Raw genomic sequence first — 15,095 nt, forward strand, 5'->3', positions numbered from 1 at the left:
AGTCATTTTTAGTTGTGTCTGACTGTTACCCTATTTGGGTTTTTTATTTTTTGGGGCAAAGATACTGGAGTGGTTTGCCATTTCTTTCTCCAGCTCACATCACAGACAAGGAAACTGAGGCAAACAGGGTTAAATGACTTGCCCTGGGTCACACAGTAAGTGTCTGAGGCTGGATTTGAACTCAGGTCTTCTGAACTCCTGGGCTGGCACTCTATACACTGCCCCACCTACCTGCCACATCTTCACCATCATTGCCCAAATAATCTTAAGTCACAGGTCTGATTGTTTCAGTTCCCTGCTCAAGACTCTTGCCTCCAAAATAAAAGCTTTTCAGCTTGCATGCAAAGTCCTCCACAATTGCTTCCAGCCTCCCTTTCTAGGCTTACTGCACTGCACACTCTTCCCCTACTAGTACTGCTCCAAAGTGCAGATTTTTTTTTTTTTTTTTTGCCTACGAGTTGGACTGACTGGCTCCTGAGGTCTGTGCCAGCCCAGGTTCTCTGATATTACGCAATCTGCTTTCAAGGCTCAGTTTGGCTGTTCTGTCTCTATAGGTTCCTCTCTTACTAATTACCTTACATGTATCTATCTATGTTCATTATCTTTTCTGTAGAATGTAAGCTCCAGGAGGGCTGTCTCTGGCTCCAGCGTCCCTCACGATGCTCGGAGTGGGAAAGATTAATAAATGCTGAGTTCAGTTGACTTGGCTGGGATGTCCGTTCCAGTCCCTAACTACAGGGCCAGGGGACACTGTCCCCACCCAAAGCAAGTTCTCGTTGCTCTTTTGGAATGCATTCCTCCCTGGGAAGGCTAGGAGGTTCTGATGAAATGATAACTTTTCCTGGAGGCTTCTGGTCCTGGCTTGGGACGCCCTTGGCCAGTCCCTTCCCTCTCTGGGGCTCAGTCCCTTATGTGTCAGTCAGTGGATTGGACTTGATGTTGGCTAAGGGCCCTTTAAGTGCTAATAGTGGGCAGCTAAGCCTGCCTCCCATGTGTGTTGGGGCCGTCTCAACGCCTGACGGAAGGAAACCACAGCGCGGGAATTGGCCTCCAATGGGCTTCTGTTCAGAGCCTCCCAGGGGCAGGGGTGATTGACCGGGGGTGATTGACGGGCCTTGGCTTCGGCCGGAAAGCCCGCCTCCCTCCTCGGTTTCCCCGCCCTTCCAGGCTGCACCCGTTGCCGATTGGCCCGGGCCGCCCGTTGCGCAGTTGAGCGGCGGGGCCCGTGAGGGCCTCGGGGATTGGCTGAGCGCCCCGGGGCCAGACCTGGGTCCCGCCCCCTGCTTCCCGCCCCTGCCCCCCGGCGTTCTGCTCCTGGACCGCCGGAGCCGTCGGGCAGCCGAGGGATGGCCGGGGTGCGGCGGATCAGCCTGTCGGAGGCCTTGGACTTGGGGCCCAGTTGGCGCCACGCCTGCCACGCGCTGCTCTACGCGCCGGATCCGGGTCGCCTGTTTGGCCGCATCCCGCTGAGATACGCGGTGCTGGTGAGGGGGCGACGGACCGGGATCCCGGCGAGGATCCCGAGGGCGCAGGGAGGAGGGGTGGCCGGCGGGGATTCCGGGGGGCTCCTACTCATCCCTCACTCCTTCTTGGCAGATGCAGATGCGCTTTGACGGGCGGCTCGGCTTTCCGGGCGGCTTCGTGGACCCCCAGGACGGCAGCCTGGAGGCGGGTCTGAACCGGGAGCTGTTGGAGGAGCTGGGCGAGGGGGCGGCGGCTTTCAGCCTGGACCAGGGAGACTACCGGAGCTCCCATGCCACGGCCACCCCCCCGCCCCGCATCGTGGCTCACTTCTACGTCAAGCAGCTGACGCTGGACCAAGTGCTGGCGCTGGAAGCAGGTGCCCCCCGTGCCAAGGACCACGGGCTGGAGGTGGGCCAGGGGCGATCCCTTCCCTCCCGGGTACCCCTCCCTTCTCTCCCCCCTCCTCCCTTGCTCTGCTCCCTTCTCCTCCCCCTCCTCCTCCCCCTCCTCCTCTCCCCTCCCCCTCCGCCCCTCCTCCCCTTCCTTTTCTCCCTACCCTTTCCTATCGGGAATTCTGCCCCACCTATTACACCTGCCTTCTCCAGCTGAAGGACCCCTTCCTCAGATCACCCTGGGCTCAAGGACAGACTTCCCTTCTGGCGACTCATCTTCATTTTTTCCAGTCATCCTCCCACCTCCTTCCTTCCTGGGTGCTTTCCTGGCAGACACTAGAAAGCGGGTCCCCTAATCATAGCTCCTGTCCTCTGTCAAATTCCCAGTGTGCACAGTAGCCTCTCAATTGCCTCTTGGGACTGGCTTTCTCTTCCCACTGGTCTCTCCCTAGTCCATCTCCCCTGGCCTGGGGCCATAGCCCTCCTAACCAGTCTGGTCATCTTCAGTCCTTCCTCCCCTCCAGGCCATCTGAATTTAGTGCCACAGTAAATCTTGGGATTGACTACACACCCCTACTCCAAGGGTCTCTCATTGCCTCCCAAGGAAAGTTCAGATGGCCTGGAATTTGGGTTTTTTATGAGCTCACCCCAACCTGCATGCCCCCTATTCTAGCTACACTGACTTCCTTAGGCCTCCCACCCAGTTGATCCATATTCCTCCCTCTCATCACCCATAGCCTCCCTGCCACCCCCCAGCCCTGTCTGTCCTGCCTTCTCTGGCTAGTCTAGATTTTCAGAGAAGGAACCTTACGTACTGATGATCTAGTGCAACCTTTACAAAAGCCAGAGAATGGTGACTTGTACAATATCCCAAAGATATTAACAGTAGAGCCAGGATTTGAACCCAGGCCCTCTGTCTCCAAATTCATTGTTCCTTTGCAATACCTCCTTGCCTGTTCTTCAGGTAGCTCTTGCCCATTCACGATTATCTTTGCCTAGGAGATGGATCTGCTTCCCTGCCATGCTGGAAGCTCTCCAGCTCAGGGAATGGGTCCTTTCTTGCCCCTGGCCCAGTCCCCTTAATAGCCAGCACAGGTATCATAGAAATGCTTTACTCCAAGCAGAGGCTGAACCTGACAGAAATAATTGGATACCAGGTGGTCTTGGATTCAGTGGGCATTGATTAAGCACCATTGATGTCATAGGCACTGTGCTAGATCCTGGAGGCATAAAGGACCCAAAAAAACCAAACCAAACCCCTCTGGTTCTGTGCATCTAACCCTAGGCTCTCTCTGTCTCTGGTCCTGTATCACCAAATACTTAGGGGACAGCTTGAACTCAATGCCCCATAGACCTTTCAAACTCACTATGTCCCCCAAAGTCACCCCTCCTCTAAATTTCCCTTTTTCTGTCCAGGGGATGGGGATGGCGGAGGGTGGGGGTGGGGTGGGGAACCATCATCCTTGGAACCGTCCTCAGCTCTTCCCTCTCCCATCCAATTAGTTGTCAGTTGCTATTAATCTTGCCTCCACAGTGTCTCAGCTCTCACCCTAGCTCAGACCCTCATCACCTTTTGCTCTCATCTCCTAATTAATTGGTTTCCCCACCTCCAGCCTCTCCCTTCCCAATCCGTCTTCCACACAGCTGCCACAGCATGTCCCTAAAGCACAGGCCAGACCAAGTGACCATAATAGCTAGCATTAAGATAACATTTGAATGTTTGCAAAGCACTTTACAAGTATGATCTCATTTGATTCTGACGGAAACCCCAGGAGATTAATGGTGTTATTAATCTCCATTTTACAGATAAGGAACTGAGGCAGATTGAGGTAAAATGACTTGCCCAGGGTCTGAGGCCCAATTTTGAACTCAGGTCTTCTGGACTCCAGGCCCAGTGCACTGTGGCACCCCTTCCTGCCCCCCACACCCCCAGCAGCCACCATATCATTATTTTTTGGAGGGGGGAAGGCAAGGCAATTGGTTTTAAGTGACTTGCTTAAGGTCACACAGCTAGTGTTAAGTGTCGGAAGCCAGATTTGAACTCCTGACTCCTCCAGGGCCTGTGTTCTACTCACCACCTAGCTGCCCCCACCACATAATTTTTCTTTTTGACAAAGGAAGCAAATGATACTGGAATACAGTTATTCAAATATCATTTGCTTCCTTTGTAATCCAACATATTTTATTTTAATGCATTTAAAGTCTGATTCTGGAAAGCTTCCCCAGACTGCCGGAAATGGTCCACAGCCCAACCAAGGCTTAGAACACCTGGGCTATGAGCTCCATCTTGTCCCTACGATCACATGACAGCTCCTCAGTCTTGCTTTTAAAACCTCACTCTAGCCTTCCTTTTCATGTTTGGGCACATTATTCTTCATTCAGGTACTCTATGTTTCAGCCAGATTGCCCATGTTGTTTCTTGAATATGAAAATTCATTTCCAGCCTCCATGCTTTTGAACTGGCAGTGTTCCATGCCTGGAATTCATTCCATCTCATTTCCTCTGCCTGCAAACCCTAATTCCATTCAATGTCAGCTCACTTGCCATCCTAAAGAAGCTATTGTGATCTCTCTATGCTAGTGCCTTCCTTTCCTCTGGAAATCTCCTATACAATTTTGATTTGATTTTCTGTGTATCCTTGGTTTCACTTAAGAGAATGTAAGCCTAGAGGGTGGGCATTTTTTTTTGTTTTTGTCAGTTGTTTCCTCAGTACCTGGAACTGTCCCTGACAGTAGGTTCTTAATAAATGCTTGTTGAATGAATAACATGGTCCTTGCCCTCAAGAAAGTTACCTTCTCCTGATTGGATTGCACAGTTAGTATACACAGATAAGTATAAATTTCCAGGTGGGGACTACTTAAAAATGAGGAAATCACAAAAGCCTTTTCAAAGGAGAGGGCATCTGAGCTGAAGCTTGAGGGGAAGCTGGCGATTCCAAGAGATGGAGGTGAGGAGGGAAGCCATTGGGAGTAGGGGTGGGGGGGAGCCCAATAGTCTAGTCTGCATAAAGGTATATGATGATGGAAGTTCCAGTGTCTTGTTCCAGAAATATCCAGCAGGCCAGTTTAGCTGGGATGGAGAGTTTGTGAAGGAGGGGGATGGGCCTGGGCCTGGGAAGGAAGGTTAGAGCCTGACTGTGAAGGGCTTTAAAAAGCCAATAACAAGAGGAGTCTGCATTGGATCCTGCAGTTAAGAGGGAGTCATTGGGGCCTGTCAAGGAACTGAGTGGCTTGGTCACACCTGTGCTTTCTAATATCGCTAGGATGGCTGTGTAGACAATGAATTGGAGATTGGAGGCAGGGAGACCAGTTAGGAGGCTTGTGTAAACTGGGATCAGGGCCTCATGAAGAGAGAGGAGGTGAAGGTGAGACAGGCTGGAGAGGAAGAATGCCCAAGACCTGGCAGCCGATTGGCTCTGGCGGGGAGAGTCATTGAACACACCCTGCTGAAAGTCTACAGTTGGAGGAGACAGTACGGATCCTTTCCCTCTGACATTCTAGAGCAGGGGTGGGGAAGCTGCACCCTGGAGACCACATGTGGCCCTCTAGGTCCCCAAGGGGGGCCTTTTGACGGAATCCAAATTTCCCAGAACAAATATCCTGAATAAAAGAATTTGGTCTGTACAAGGACTCGGTCAAAAGGCCACACCCAAGGACCTAGAAGGCCACAGGTTCCCCAGCCCTGTTCTAGTAGCCCAGCCCTGCTATGGAATTCTTTTTGTGCTGGTCAATTTATACCTTTATTGTAAGCCTGCCTTTATAAAGGTAAACTGTTCACAGACTCACCTCCCACTCTTCCCCAGGTGATTGAGATATCAAGATTATGGGGTTAAGGATCAGAAGGGCAGTTAAAAGCCTTTGGTCTCATCTCCACCTTTTACAGGTGAGGGGATTGAAACCTAGAGAGGTTGTGACTTGCCCAGGGTCACACAATGAGTCCGTGGCAGAGCTGGTATTTGGAGCTGGGGCCTTCAGCCTGAGGGAGACACAGGATGAGGGACATCTTCCCAGGAAGGTTCAGGCTGAGCCCAAGTGGGGACTGGTATTAAGTTACAGGGTGGAGGTATCAGAATGAAACACAGGCCTGCCCAAGGCTGGAGCCTGCCCTCTTGCCCTTATTCACTCTTAACTCTGTTCTAATTCATTTTGAAACTCTGCCAAAAATCTATTTAGTCTGTGCTGGAGCTAGACCAATTAAGTGTGTAATGTGATCTGCTCACAGTTATCTGTCTGAGTCAGCATGGCACAGTGGAAAGAATGCTGGACCTGGGTTCAAATCCTATCTCTGACTCTCACTGGCTGTGTGACCTTGGGCAAATCACTTCATGATCATTGGCCTCAAATTCTTATCTGTAAAATGAGGCTGTTGAAGTGTTGTTGTTTAGTCATTTCAGTTGAATCTGACTCTTTGTGACCTCGTTTGGGGTTTTCTTGGCAGAGATACTGGAGTGGTTTGCCATTTCCTTCTGCAGCTCATTTTACAGATGAGGAAACTGAGGCAAACAGGGTTAAATGACTTGTCCAGGGTTACACAGCTAGGTGTCTGGGGTCACATTTGAACTTATGTCTTCCTGACTCCAGGCCCAGGGCCCTATCCATAGCTCTTAAATAGATGACTATGGTTATAATAATGCAGGTTAGAGCCCCCTTGTGGGGTTTTGGGTGATGCCATTACTTCTGGGGATTATTCCTAACATGCCCTCCTGATTCACATACTTTGTTCTTTGGAGTGTGTCATGTGATGCTGGGTTTGAGGTAGTGAATTGAGCTTGAGGCTTGGGAGTGAGGAAGACCTGGGTTCTAATCCTGCCTCAGCCTGTTACTAGCTGTGTGACCCTGGACATGCCATCTCTCCCCTCTGTCTGCCATCAGTTTCCTTCTCTGTAAAATGAGGTGGGGGGTTGGCTTGGATGGCCTCTGGGGTCTCTTCCAGCTCTAAATCTAGAGGAGCTTGTAATTCTGTTTCCCTCTTGCAGCTGTTAAAATCAGTCTGCTTTCCCTGACCACGTGGTGTCCTTCATGGGGTAGGGAGGGACCAGATCAGCTGTTCAGCCCTTGCTCACAAAGCACTTGGGGCATTCAAGCCCCTGTGTTCTGTGGTGACCAGTTGGAGGGGTGGGAAGTTCATAATTCTGAGGGTTGGGTGGAGGGGGGAAATCTACAGCCTTGAGACCACATGTGGCCCTCCAGGTTTTCTGCTTTGGCCCTTTGAATCCAAACTTCATAGACCAAATCCCCTTAGGGACTGGGGTAGTCGGGCGGGGATGGGGTGGGGCGGGGGGCGGGGCAGAATAGTGAAATTGATCTGAGGATTGTGTCTCTGAGTGTCTGAAGGGCTAGCCTGTGGAAGAGGGTAGGGACATGGAACTAGGGCCAGTGAGTGGGGAGAAAGTGCAGAGAGGTGGATTTAGGGTCAAGTTTAAGGGAAACTTCCTGCCTTGGTGTTCCCTTTCACTAGAAAGGTCTTCCAGCAGGGGTCAAGTGACCACTCATCTGGAAGACTAGAGGGAGGAGGGATCCTTGTTTTGTGTACAGTTTGACTGGCTGGCCTCCCGGTCCTAGCTCCACTCAGCAGTGATGAAAGCTCTACTCTGGGGTCTGAAAGACAGTTAGGCTTGTTCTGCTTGACTCCAGAGGGCAGAGCCTGGAGCAGTTCTGTTCCTGTTGCATACTGGGGCTGCAGTACTGGGCCCTTGGGAAACAAACCTAAAAACCAAGGTAGTTCCTGCTCTCAGGGAGCTTATATTCTGCTGGGGTAGGAACAGCATCCATACAGACAAGTAAAAACCAAGTAATTGGAGTGTGTGTGGGCTGAGGGGAGGGATCAGTGCTATCAAAGCTGAGGATTCCAAGACAGACGAGAGAGCTTCCAGGTACTGGGGACAGCCTGTAGAAAGATACAGAGGTGGAAGGTCATGTCCAAGGCACTGCAAGCTGGTCACTTTGTCTAGGAGGAGAATGTCTCAGGTCAGGTCAAGTCAACTTAAGTCATGCATTTATTTGTTGATTTTTTTATTTTTAGCAAGCCAAGCCAAAGAGCACTCTGACTTTGATTTAATATGAAATTGTACATTGCATTTCCAACTATTTCCATCATTACAGTAATTATTTGGCATATTTCAGTTTTCACACTGACTATAAAAGGTTTCTATTTTCCAGGAAAAAAAAAACTCAGTAATGTGTCTGATATAAAGAGAACATCGCTCACATCCAAAAGGGACCAGTCAATCAATGGGGCATTCTCATAAAGTCATGCATTTATTAAGTGACTACTATGTGCCAGGCACCATGCTAAGCCAGGTAAAAGACAATCTCTGCCTTCAAGAAGTTCATTGTCTAGCAAAGGATTATATATAAACTAGATGAAATGGAGATAATCAACCAATTAAGGAGGCATGACTGGGAAAGGCTTCCTTCAGGAGGTGGAATTTTATCTGGGATTTGAAGGAAGCCAGAAGGTGGAGGTGACAGCATTCCAGGCATGGAGGATGGACAGGCAGGGAAAATGCCACTATAGTGCCCTGTGAAAGCAACAGCAGGGTGGCCAGGGTTATGTGGTCTTGAAGTATGTGGAAGGGTGTAGGGAGAGATTTGAGGCACAGAGACCAGTCAGATGAGGGCCCATGCCAGGGTGGCGCCTGGATCAGCGGAGAGAAGAAATGTTACGAAGGGAGAATCAACAAGATTTGGCAACCGATTCCATATGGGGAGTGACAGGTTGAGAACCTGAGTGATGGAAGGATGGTGGTGCCCTCAATGATAATGGGGGAGTTAGGAAGAGGGGAGGGCTTGGGGGAGGGGGGGATGATGCTAGCTGGCATTTACATAGCACTTTACAAATATTTCATTTGATCCTCACAACAACCTTGGCAGGTAAGTGCTGTTATTATCCACATTTTACAGATGAAGCAAAAGGCAGGCAGAGGTAAAGTGACTTGCCCAGGGTCACATAGCTAGTTAGTCTGATTTTGAACTCAGGTTTTTCTGACTCCGGGGCCATCACTCATCAACCCGAGCCACCCACCTTCCAGAGAAAGCCAGAGTTCTGTTTCAGATAGGTTGAGTTTAAGATGTCTATAGGCTAGTTAGTTCTAGGTGTCTAATAGGTAGTTGGAGATGGGAGGGAATGAAGAGGCATATAATGTATAAAATCAGTCTGGATGCAGAAGTTGGAGTCAGATTTTGAAGAATTTCTAATTCCAGACTGAAGGAATTGGCATTTACTCCCAGAGGCACTTGGAGCTTTGTAGGCAGAGGAGTGATGTGGGCGGACCGGTGTGTCACACTAGCACAAAGGGTGGGCTGCTAGCACAGGTTCTTGATCTTTTCTAAAGGAAAGACAGCTTCAAAGGGGTTAACAATCTTACTTTAATTAAACAGTGCAGAAAGATATACTAAGATCATCCACTAATTCAGGGGAAAAGGCCAGCACCCTGAAAGTGGAGAAAATCAATTACTAACAAGCAGAGGGACATACACACTTTAACATTTATATATATCACCAGAGCACTGACATCTGGGTTCACAAAACTGGGGGGGGGCTCCTTAATAATGGCTACCCAGAGTCCCATCCTGGAAATCAAAAAGTCCTTCCCGTGAGTGAGCCCCAAGGCAAAAAACACCAATCTCCAGAATATATAGGCTCAGAGCCAGAAGGCACCAAAGCCTACTGTGACTCAGTGCCTGCTTGGCAAGGCAGAATACCTGGGAACATTAGATTGTTATGGCCATGGATCCTGGAAAACTAAGCTCCAAGAAATCCACTTTGCTTACACGTACACAGTGTCTTAGGAGTCATGAGGGATGTGGTCAGAGCTGTGCATTGACAAAATGAATCTGTCAAGTCTGGATGGGATAGCCCAGCTCATTAGACTCTCCCCTCTTCCTAGCTCCCCCGTTATCATTGAGGGCACCACCATCCTTCCATCGCCCAGGCTTTCAACCTGTCACTCCCCATATGGAATTGGTTGCCAAATCTTGTTGATTCTCCCTTCGTAACATCTCTTCTCTGCACTGACCCTAGCACCACCCTGGCACGGGCCCTCATCACCTCACTCTTAGACTTTGGCAAAAGTGGCTCATTTGGAGGCTTTCCAGGTGCTTGAACTAAGGTGGTTGAAGTGGGAGTGACTCCGTAGATACCATATTTATTAAGGGCTTGCTGGATACCAGGTACAAAATTGAGGTAACACATAATCTCTGCCCTCAAGGGAGTTGTAAAACCAAGTCCTAAGTGGAGTACGGGTTGGGGGAGTCTTTCCTGAAGGAGTTGGTGTTTCACTTGGCTTCAGCTGCTGAAGATAGAGAAGGGAGGGCATTCTGGGAATGGAGCACAACCTAAACAAAGGTATGGGGGCAGGAGAGCTCAAGGTATTTTCTTTGGGGATAAGATGTTACATTCTCCAATGTGACTGGCAGAGAAGAGTTTGTGTAGGGGAATAACATGAAGTAAGAGAAGGTTGTGACAGGCCTTGAATGCCCAATGTGGTACCAGGGTCATGGAGGATGAATCCATCAGAGTGGCACAGGCAGCTGACTTGCATCATTAAGGGCAAGTTCATGTGGCAATGTTAATAGATGCTGCTGAGGAGGAGGAAGCTGAATTATTTACTTTTGTCCCTTTATTTTCTCTGCCACGGAGAATGATCTTTGGACTAGAAAGGCTAGTGCATGAATGGTTAACAAGGAGTTGAAACCCCAGGATAAGTACAGGAATACCTAGCCCTCAGTGAGTTCAAGTCACAAGACCAAGTGAGATTACATCCCAGGGTACAGAAAGTCCCCTGTGTGTGAACTTTGCAATGCTTTGAGAAGGCCCCTGGCCTGGAGAAGATCATGTGGGCAATTTTTTTTTGAGGGGGGAAGGCAAGGCAATTGGGGTTAAGTGACTTGCCCAAGATCACAGAGCTAGTAAGTGTGTCAAGTGTCTGAGGTCAGATTTGAACTCAGGTCCTCCTGACTCCAGGGCCTGTGCTCTATTCACTGCACCACCTAGCTGCCCCGTGTGTGCAGTCTTTTACAAGGGGAAGAGGGCAGTGGAGTCTGCAAACTATCGGTTGGTGAATTTGGTGGATTCTTGGGAAAATACCAGGCTATGTCATTAAAGGAATGGTTGGTGAGCATTTAGAAAAGGCAGCGTTGATCTCTAAGCACCAGCATAAAGAAATGGCCACACCAGACTCCTGTCATTTCCTTTTTGCAAAGGGTCACTAGAATGGAAGATCAGGGGAAAGCTACAGATTTTGGCCAAGATATTCTCAAAGCCTTTGACAAAATTCCTTCTGCTCTCCTTGTGAATGAAGAGGAAAGATGTGGCCTAGATCAGGAGTATCACACTCAGATAGAAACAGGGGCCATTCATCTGTACGTAGGAAGCCCTGTGGGCTGTTATATTGACTTAGTTTGAAAATGTGACGTTATCCATCTTCGATTGTATTTTTAGGCATTTGTTAAATATTTCCCAGTTCCATTTGAATCTGGTACAGGCTGTGCTGGGGGGAGTACCCATCTGGGCTTGACCTCCCACTGTGTAGCATTTCCGTCAATGCCCTAGAGAATGAAAGCACCCAAGTCCCTTGCTGGGAGCAGTAGTTAACATCTAGAAGACAGAGTCCCTAAGTGAGAACATCTCAATAGGCAAGATGGGCCAAATGTACTAATAAGATGGAATTTAATGTCCATAGGTCAAGAATGTGTAATACCACTAGCATCATCAGTGCTTTGGAGTTTCTGAGGCTCTGGAGTCACACAGCTAGTAAGAGGATCAAAGGCAGGATTTGAACCCAGTTCCACCTGATTCTAAGCCCAGCACGAAGCATCGCAGAGGATGAACTAGTGCGGGGAGAGATTTGAGGCAGACCAGTTAGGAAGCTGTTGGGATAATGTAGGAAGAGGTGAACAGGGCCTGAGCTAAGGCGGTGGCTGTGCCAGATGGGAGAGCAGTTGTGAAGGTAGAAATGGTGAGACCTGCAAGTGATGATCTGTGGGGTGAGGGAGGGTGACACGAAGGTTGTGAACCTGGGCAATTGGATGTGAGTTTGGGGGGAAAGATAATGCAGATAATGAGATGCAGATTGCTGCCCAGCCTTATCTGTTATTCACGTGAGTCTCCTTGCTCCACCCAAAAAGAAAAGGGGAGGGGTGGGGTTTCTGCAGCTGCCTGCCCTTTGGACATACCAGGCTGTTTGGAGGCTTGGGGATGCTGGCCCCAAGTGACTATGCTGGAGTTAGGGGGAGGGGAGGTACCTGCATGAGGATTAGGATATAAAGTTAGTTACCTTGAAGAACCAATTCGGAAGGGGGAGGTTGGGAGTTTACATAGTCGGAGGAGGGGGCAAAATGGGGGCGTGGTGGGGGCTGAGGATAGGAGTGGTTGTGCTGGAGACCAGCCCCACTATTGGCTATTGAGGAGAGGGTGGGAGCTGACCCATCTTCCCACCTTCTGATTGGTTGATTGTATATCCGTTGAGCTCAGGTCATAGGTCCCTGGCTCCCTGGTCTCTTTAGAGACTATCTTCTAGGTCTTCCCTTATGACCATCTGTTGAAGGAATGGGGGAGGGGGGTTTGGAGTCTGAGTGGAGGGAGCAGATTAGGCTTGATGTGCGTGGTCCCAGAAGACAGATCTAAGAGCAATGGCTGGGAGGTAGAGAGGCAGGAGAAATTCTATAAGAAACACTAGGCTGGCCAAAAGTCGAGGGACTGCTGGGCGCCAGGTGCTTATCTCTGGAGATCTTAGAACAGGTTGGCCAGCCCCTGGCCAGGGCTATCTGGCCCTCCCACCCTCAGCTTCGGGGGTAGTTGGACAGATGGGGCAGGACGGAGCCATGAGTCCGCAAGTCTCTTTCCTTCCCTCCCCCCACTCCCCTTCCTTTGCCATTGTCTTCGCAGGTGCTCGGACTCGTGCGGGTGCCTCTGTACACGCTTCGGGATGGGGTCGGAGGCCTCCCTGCCTTCCTGGAGAACTCCTTCATTGGTGCTGCCCGAGAGCAGCTCATGGAAGCCCTGCAAGGCCTGGGGCTCTTGGAGACTGGGCCGATGCCCCCTGCTCGCCACTAGGGGGCCTCTGTATGAAGGCCTGGAGTCCCAAAGGAGTCGTCCTGTGTTGATAGTGGGCAGGGATCGGGGAGGGAGGAGAGGTTCCCCTTTGTGGTTGATGGTGTTGATTACAGATTTCCAGGAACACAAAACGTGTGGGGTTCATTCTGTGCTCCCTCATCGCCTTCCCCCTCACCTCCTACACTGCCCGATCCCCTTCACAGTCAGAGGAACTGAGAAGCGAGCTTATTTTGGTCTTTCTGTGCCTGAATCTAGCCTTCCTTCCCCTCTCGTCCCCAGTCTTGGGGTAGCTGTCTAACCTCGTGGCCTAGGAGGGTGGTTGAGGTGGGCCTGGGGTCCCTGGGGTGGGAGTGTTGGGGATTTAGGCCCCTAAAGGGCCCCAGCCACTTTGCTAGGGTCCTGTGTAGTGCCTTACAGGGACCACTGGCCAGCAGCCTTCTCTGCCACCACCTCTTTCCCCCCTCCACACCCCCGCTTAGGAGGAGGGCCAGGGCCCCAACGGTTGTCGGAGGAGGCAGAAGAGCTCCTTCCGCTGGCAGGAAGTGGTTACCACCTTGGGGGGGAGGACAAATAAAGCAGCTTTTCCCTTACCCCAAAGGGGGATGGGGGCCCTAGGTGGCAAGGGGCACCTCAGCTTGCACCCCATCTTCTGTCACCCCAAACTACAGTCCTGGAAAGGAAAGGAAGTGCCTCTGACCCATTAGAATAAGCCTGTGCTCTTTCCCCCAGGGGCTGACAGCGGGTCTCCACCCCTGCAACTGGGGTTGGGGGGGGGGGGGTTGGTTCAACCACCCTAGGACAGTGTTTAGCAAATGGGGAGTGTTTCTGGGGGTGGGGGAAGAAACGGTGAGAGTGGATGCCGAAGCCTCGAACCCTTGTGGAAGGGGGCACACTTGCCGTTTGTGCCGGCCACTCAAAGACACTAGCCTTAGAACTAGCCAAGGCCTAAGTATCTTCCCGCCTGCTGCCCGGGTCCCGCTGCCCCTCCCCTCTGGGCCCCGGATCCTCCCCCTCCTCTCCGCTGCCTTCCCTTCCCCCTCCTTCCCTCCACGATCTCATTTCTGTTTTCTCTCTGACTTCGGCCGGCCCCACTGGGTGCTGAGCTGAGGGGTTCCGACCCGGGGCCGCGAGGTAGGGGAGCCTGCACAGGGCGCCCAGACTGGCTGGCAGCGGTGGCACTCCAGGGCCTGCGTGTCCCACTTCTCTCGGCGGCAGCACGTGCGGAGCCCGAAGCCTTAGTTCCAACTGTTGAAGAGGCAGAGGCGGAGTGGCTACCTCAGCCGAGGCGGGGAGCGCTCGCCAGCCTCCGCTCCCCGAAGCGCTACCCGTCCTGAGGTGCCACCTGCCATTGCCGTCTCTCCGGCCACGGCCATGGCTTCTCACGGGAAACTGAGGAAGGAGCGGGGGTCGATGACTGACTATGAGAATCAGGTCAAAGGTGAGAAGGGTAGGAGGCGTCGGTGCTACCCGGCGCCGGGTCACGGTCAGGGTCGGGAACTCAGTGCAAGAGAAAGACAGCCACCTGTGGCGCTTTGCTTTCCCCCTTTCCTCCTTGTGCCTGCCCTCCTTCCTCTCTGGGCTCCTCGGGGCCTGCCACCCTTTCCCCTCCCCCCAATTTCCCCAAGCTGATCTCCCTCCAGGCCTGGCTTCCCTTTGGGGCCAATGAACAGGTAGTAAGAATTTGAGAGAATAAGCATTTTAATCACCTGTTATGTGCCAGGCACTTTTTACAAATATTTTCTTATTTGTTCCTCACAACAGTCCTGGAGAGGTAGGTGCTGTTATGATCCTTGTTTTACAGTTGAGGAAACTGAGGCAAGCAGGGTTTAAGTGCCTTGCCCAGGGTGCTACAGCTAATAAGTGACTTAGATCATGTTTGAGCAGCAGGGCCAGGGCTTTGTGCACCGTGATGCTCCCAGCAACCCTTGAGAAAGGCTGAGGTGGGATCAGGCATCTTTCCTTCAAGTCTGGCCTGGCAGGCTCACAAGTTATGGCCTGCTAGGCTTCTTTGATTAACCCCCTTTAGACCCCTGTGTCTCCCCACAAGCTATGAGCCCCACAAATAGGCTCATAGATATAAACGGCAGAAAGAGGAACTCAGCCTAGCCCCTGGCACCTCTGGCTATGAGCTGAACCACTCCAGAAATTAGCCTGATTCTTCCTGATGGCTTTCCAGTTTTTATG

General features: G+C 51.2%; 2 protein-coding genes across 3 annotated transcripts in view; both read left to right on the top strand.

The window, feature by feature from the left end:
• The first annotated feature begins 1,307 nt into the window (after nucleotides 1–1,307).
• Nucleotides 1,308–13,042, top strand: NUDT16 (nudix hydrolase 16). Its single transcript, XM_036740471.1, has 3 exons — nucleotides 1,308–1,484; nucleotides 1,597–1,872; nucleotides 12,744–13,042. The coding sequence occupies exons 1-3, from the start codon at nucleotides 1,347–1,349 to the stop codon at nucleotides 12,909–12,911; spliced, it is 582 nt and encodes a 193-aa protein (XP_036596366.1). The 5' UTR covers nucleotides 1,308–1,346; the 3' UTR covers nucleotides 12,912–13,042.
• Nucleotides 13,043–14,003: 961 nt separating this feature from the next.
• Nucleotides 14,004–15,095, top strand: part of ARHGAP4 (Rho GTPase activating protein 4) — a 30,914-nt gene continuing 29,822 nt past the window's right edge. For both annotated transcript variants that reach the window (XM_036740504.1, XM_036740503.1), the window contains exon 1: nucleotides 14,004–14,349. In XM_036740504.1, the coding sequence (XP_036596399.1) occupies nucleotides 14,283–14,349 (67 nt within the window). In that variant the 5' untranslated portion in view covers nucleotides 14,004–14,282. The remainder of the gene's footprint in view (nucleotides 14,350–15,095) is intronic.

Source organism: Trichosurus vulpecula (genome assembly GCF_011100635.1).
Source record: "Trichosurus vulpecula isolate mTriVul1 chromosome X unlocalized genomic scaffold, mTriVul1.pri SUPER_X_unloc_1, whole genome shotgun sequence".
Taxonomy (NCBI): domain Eukaryota; kingdom Metazoa; phylum Chordata; class Mammalia; order Diprotodontia; family Phalangeridae; genus Trichosurus; species Trichosurus vulpecula.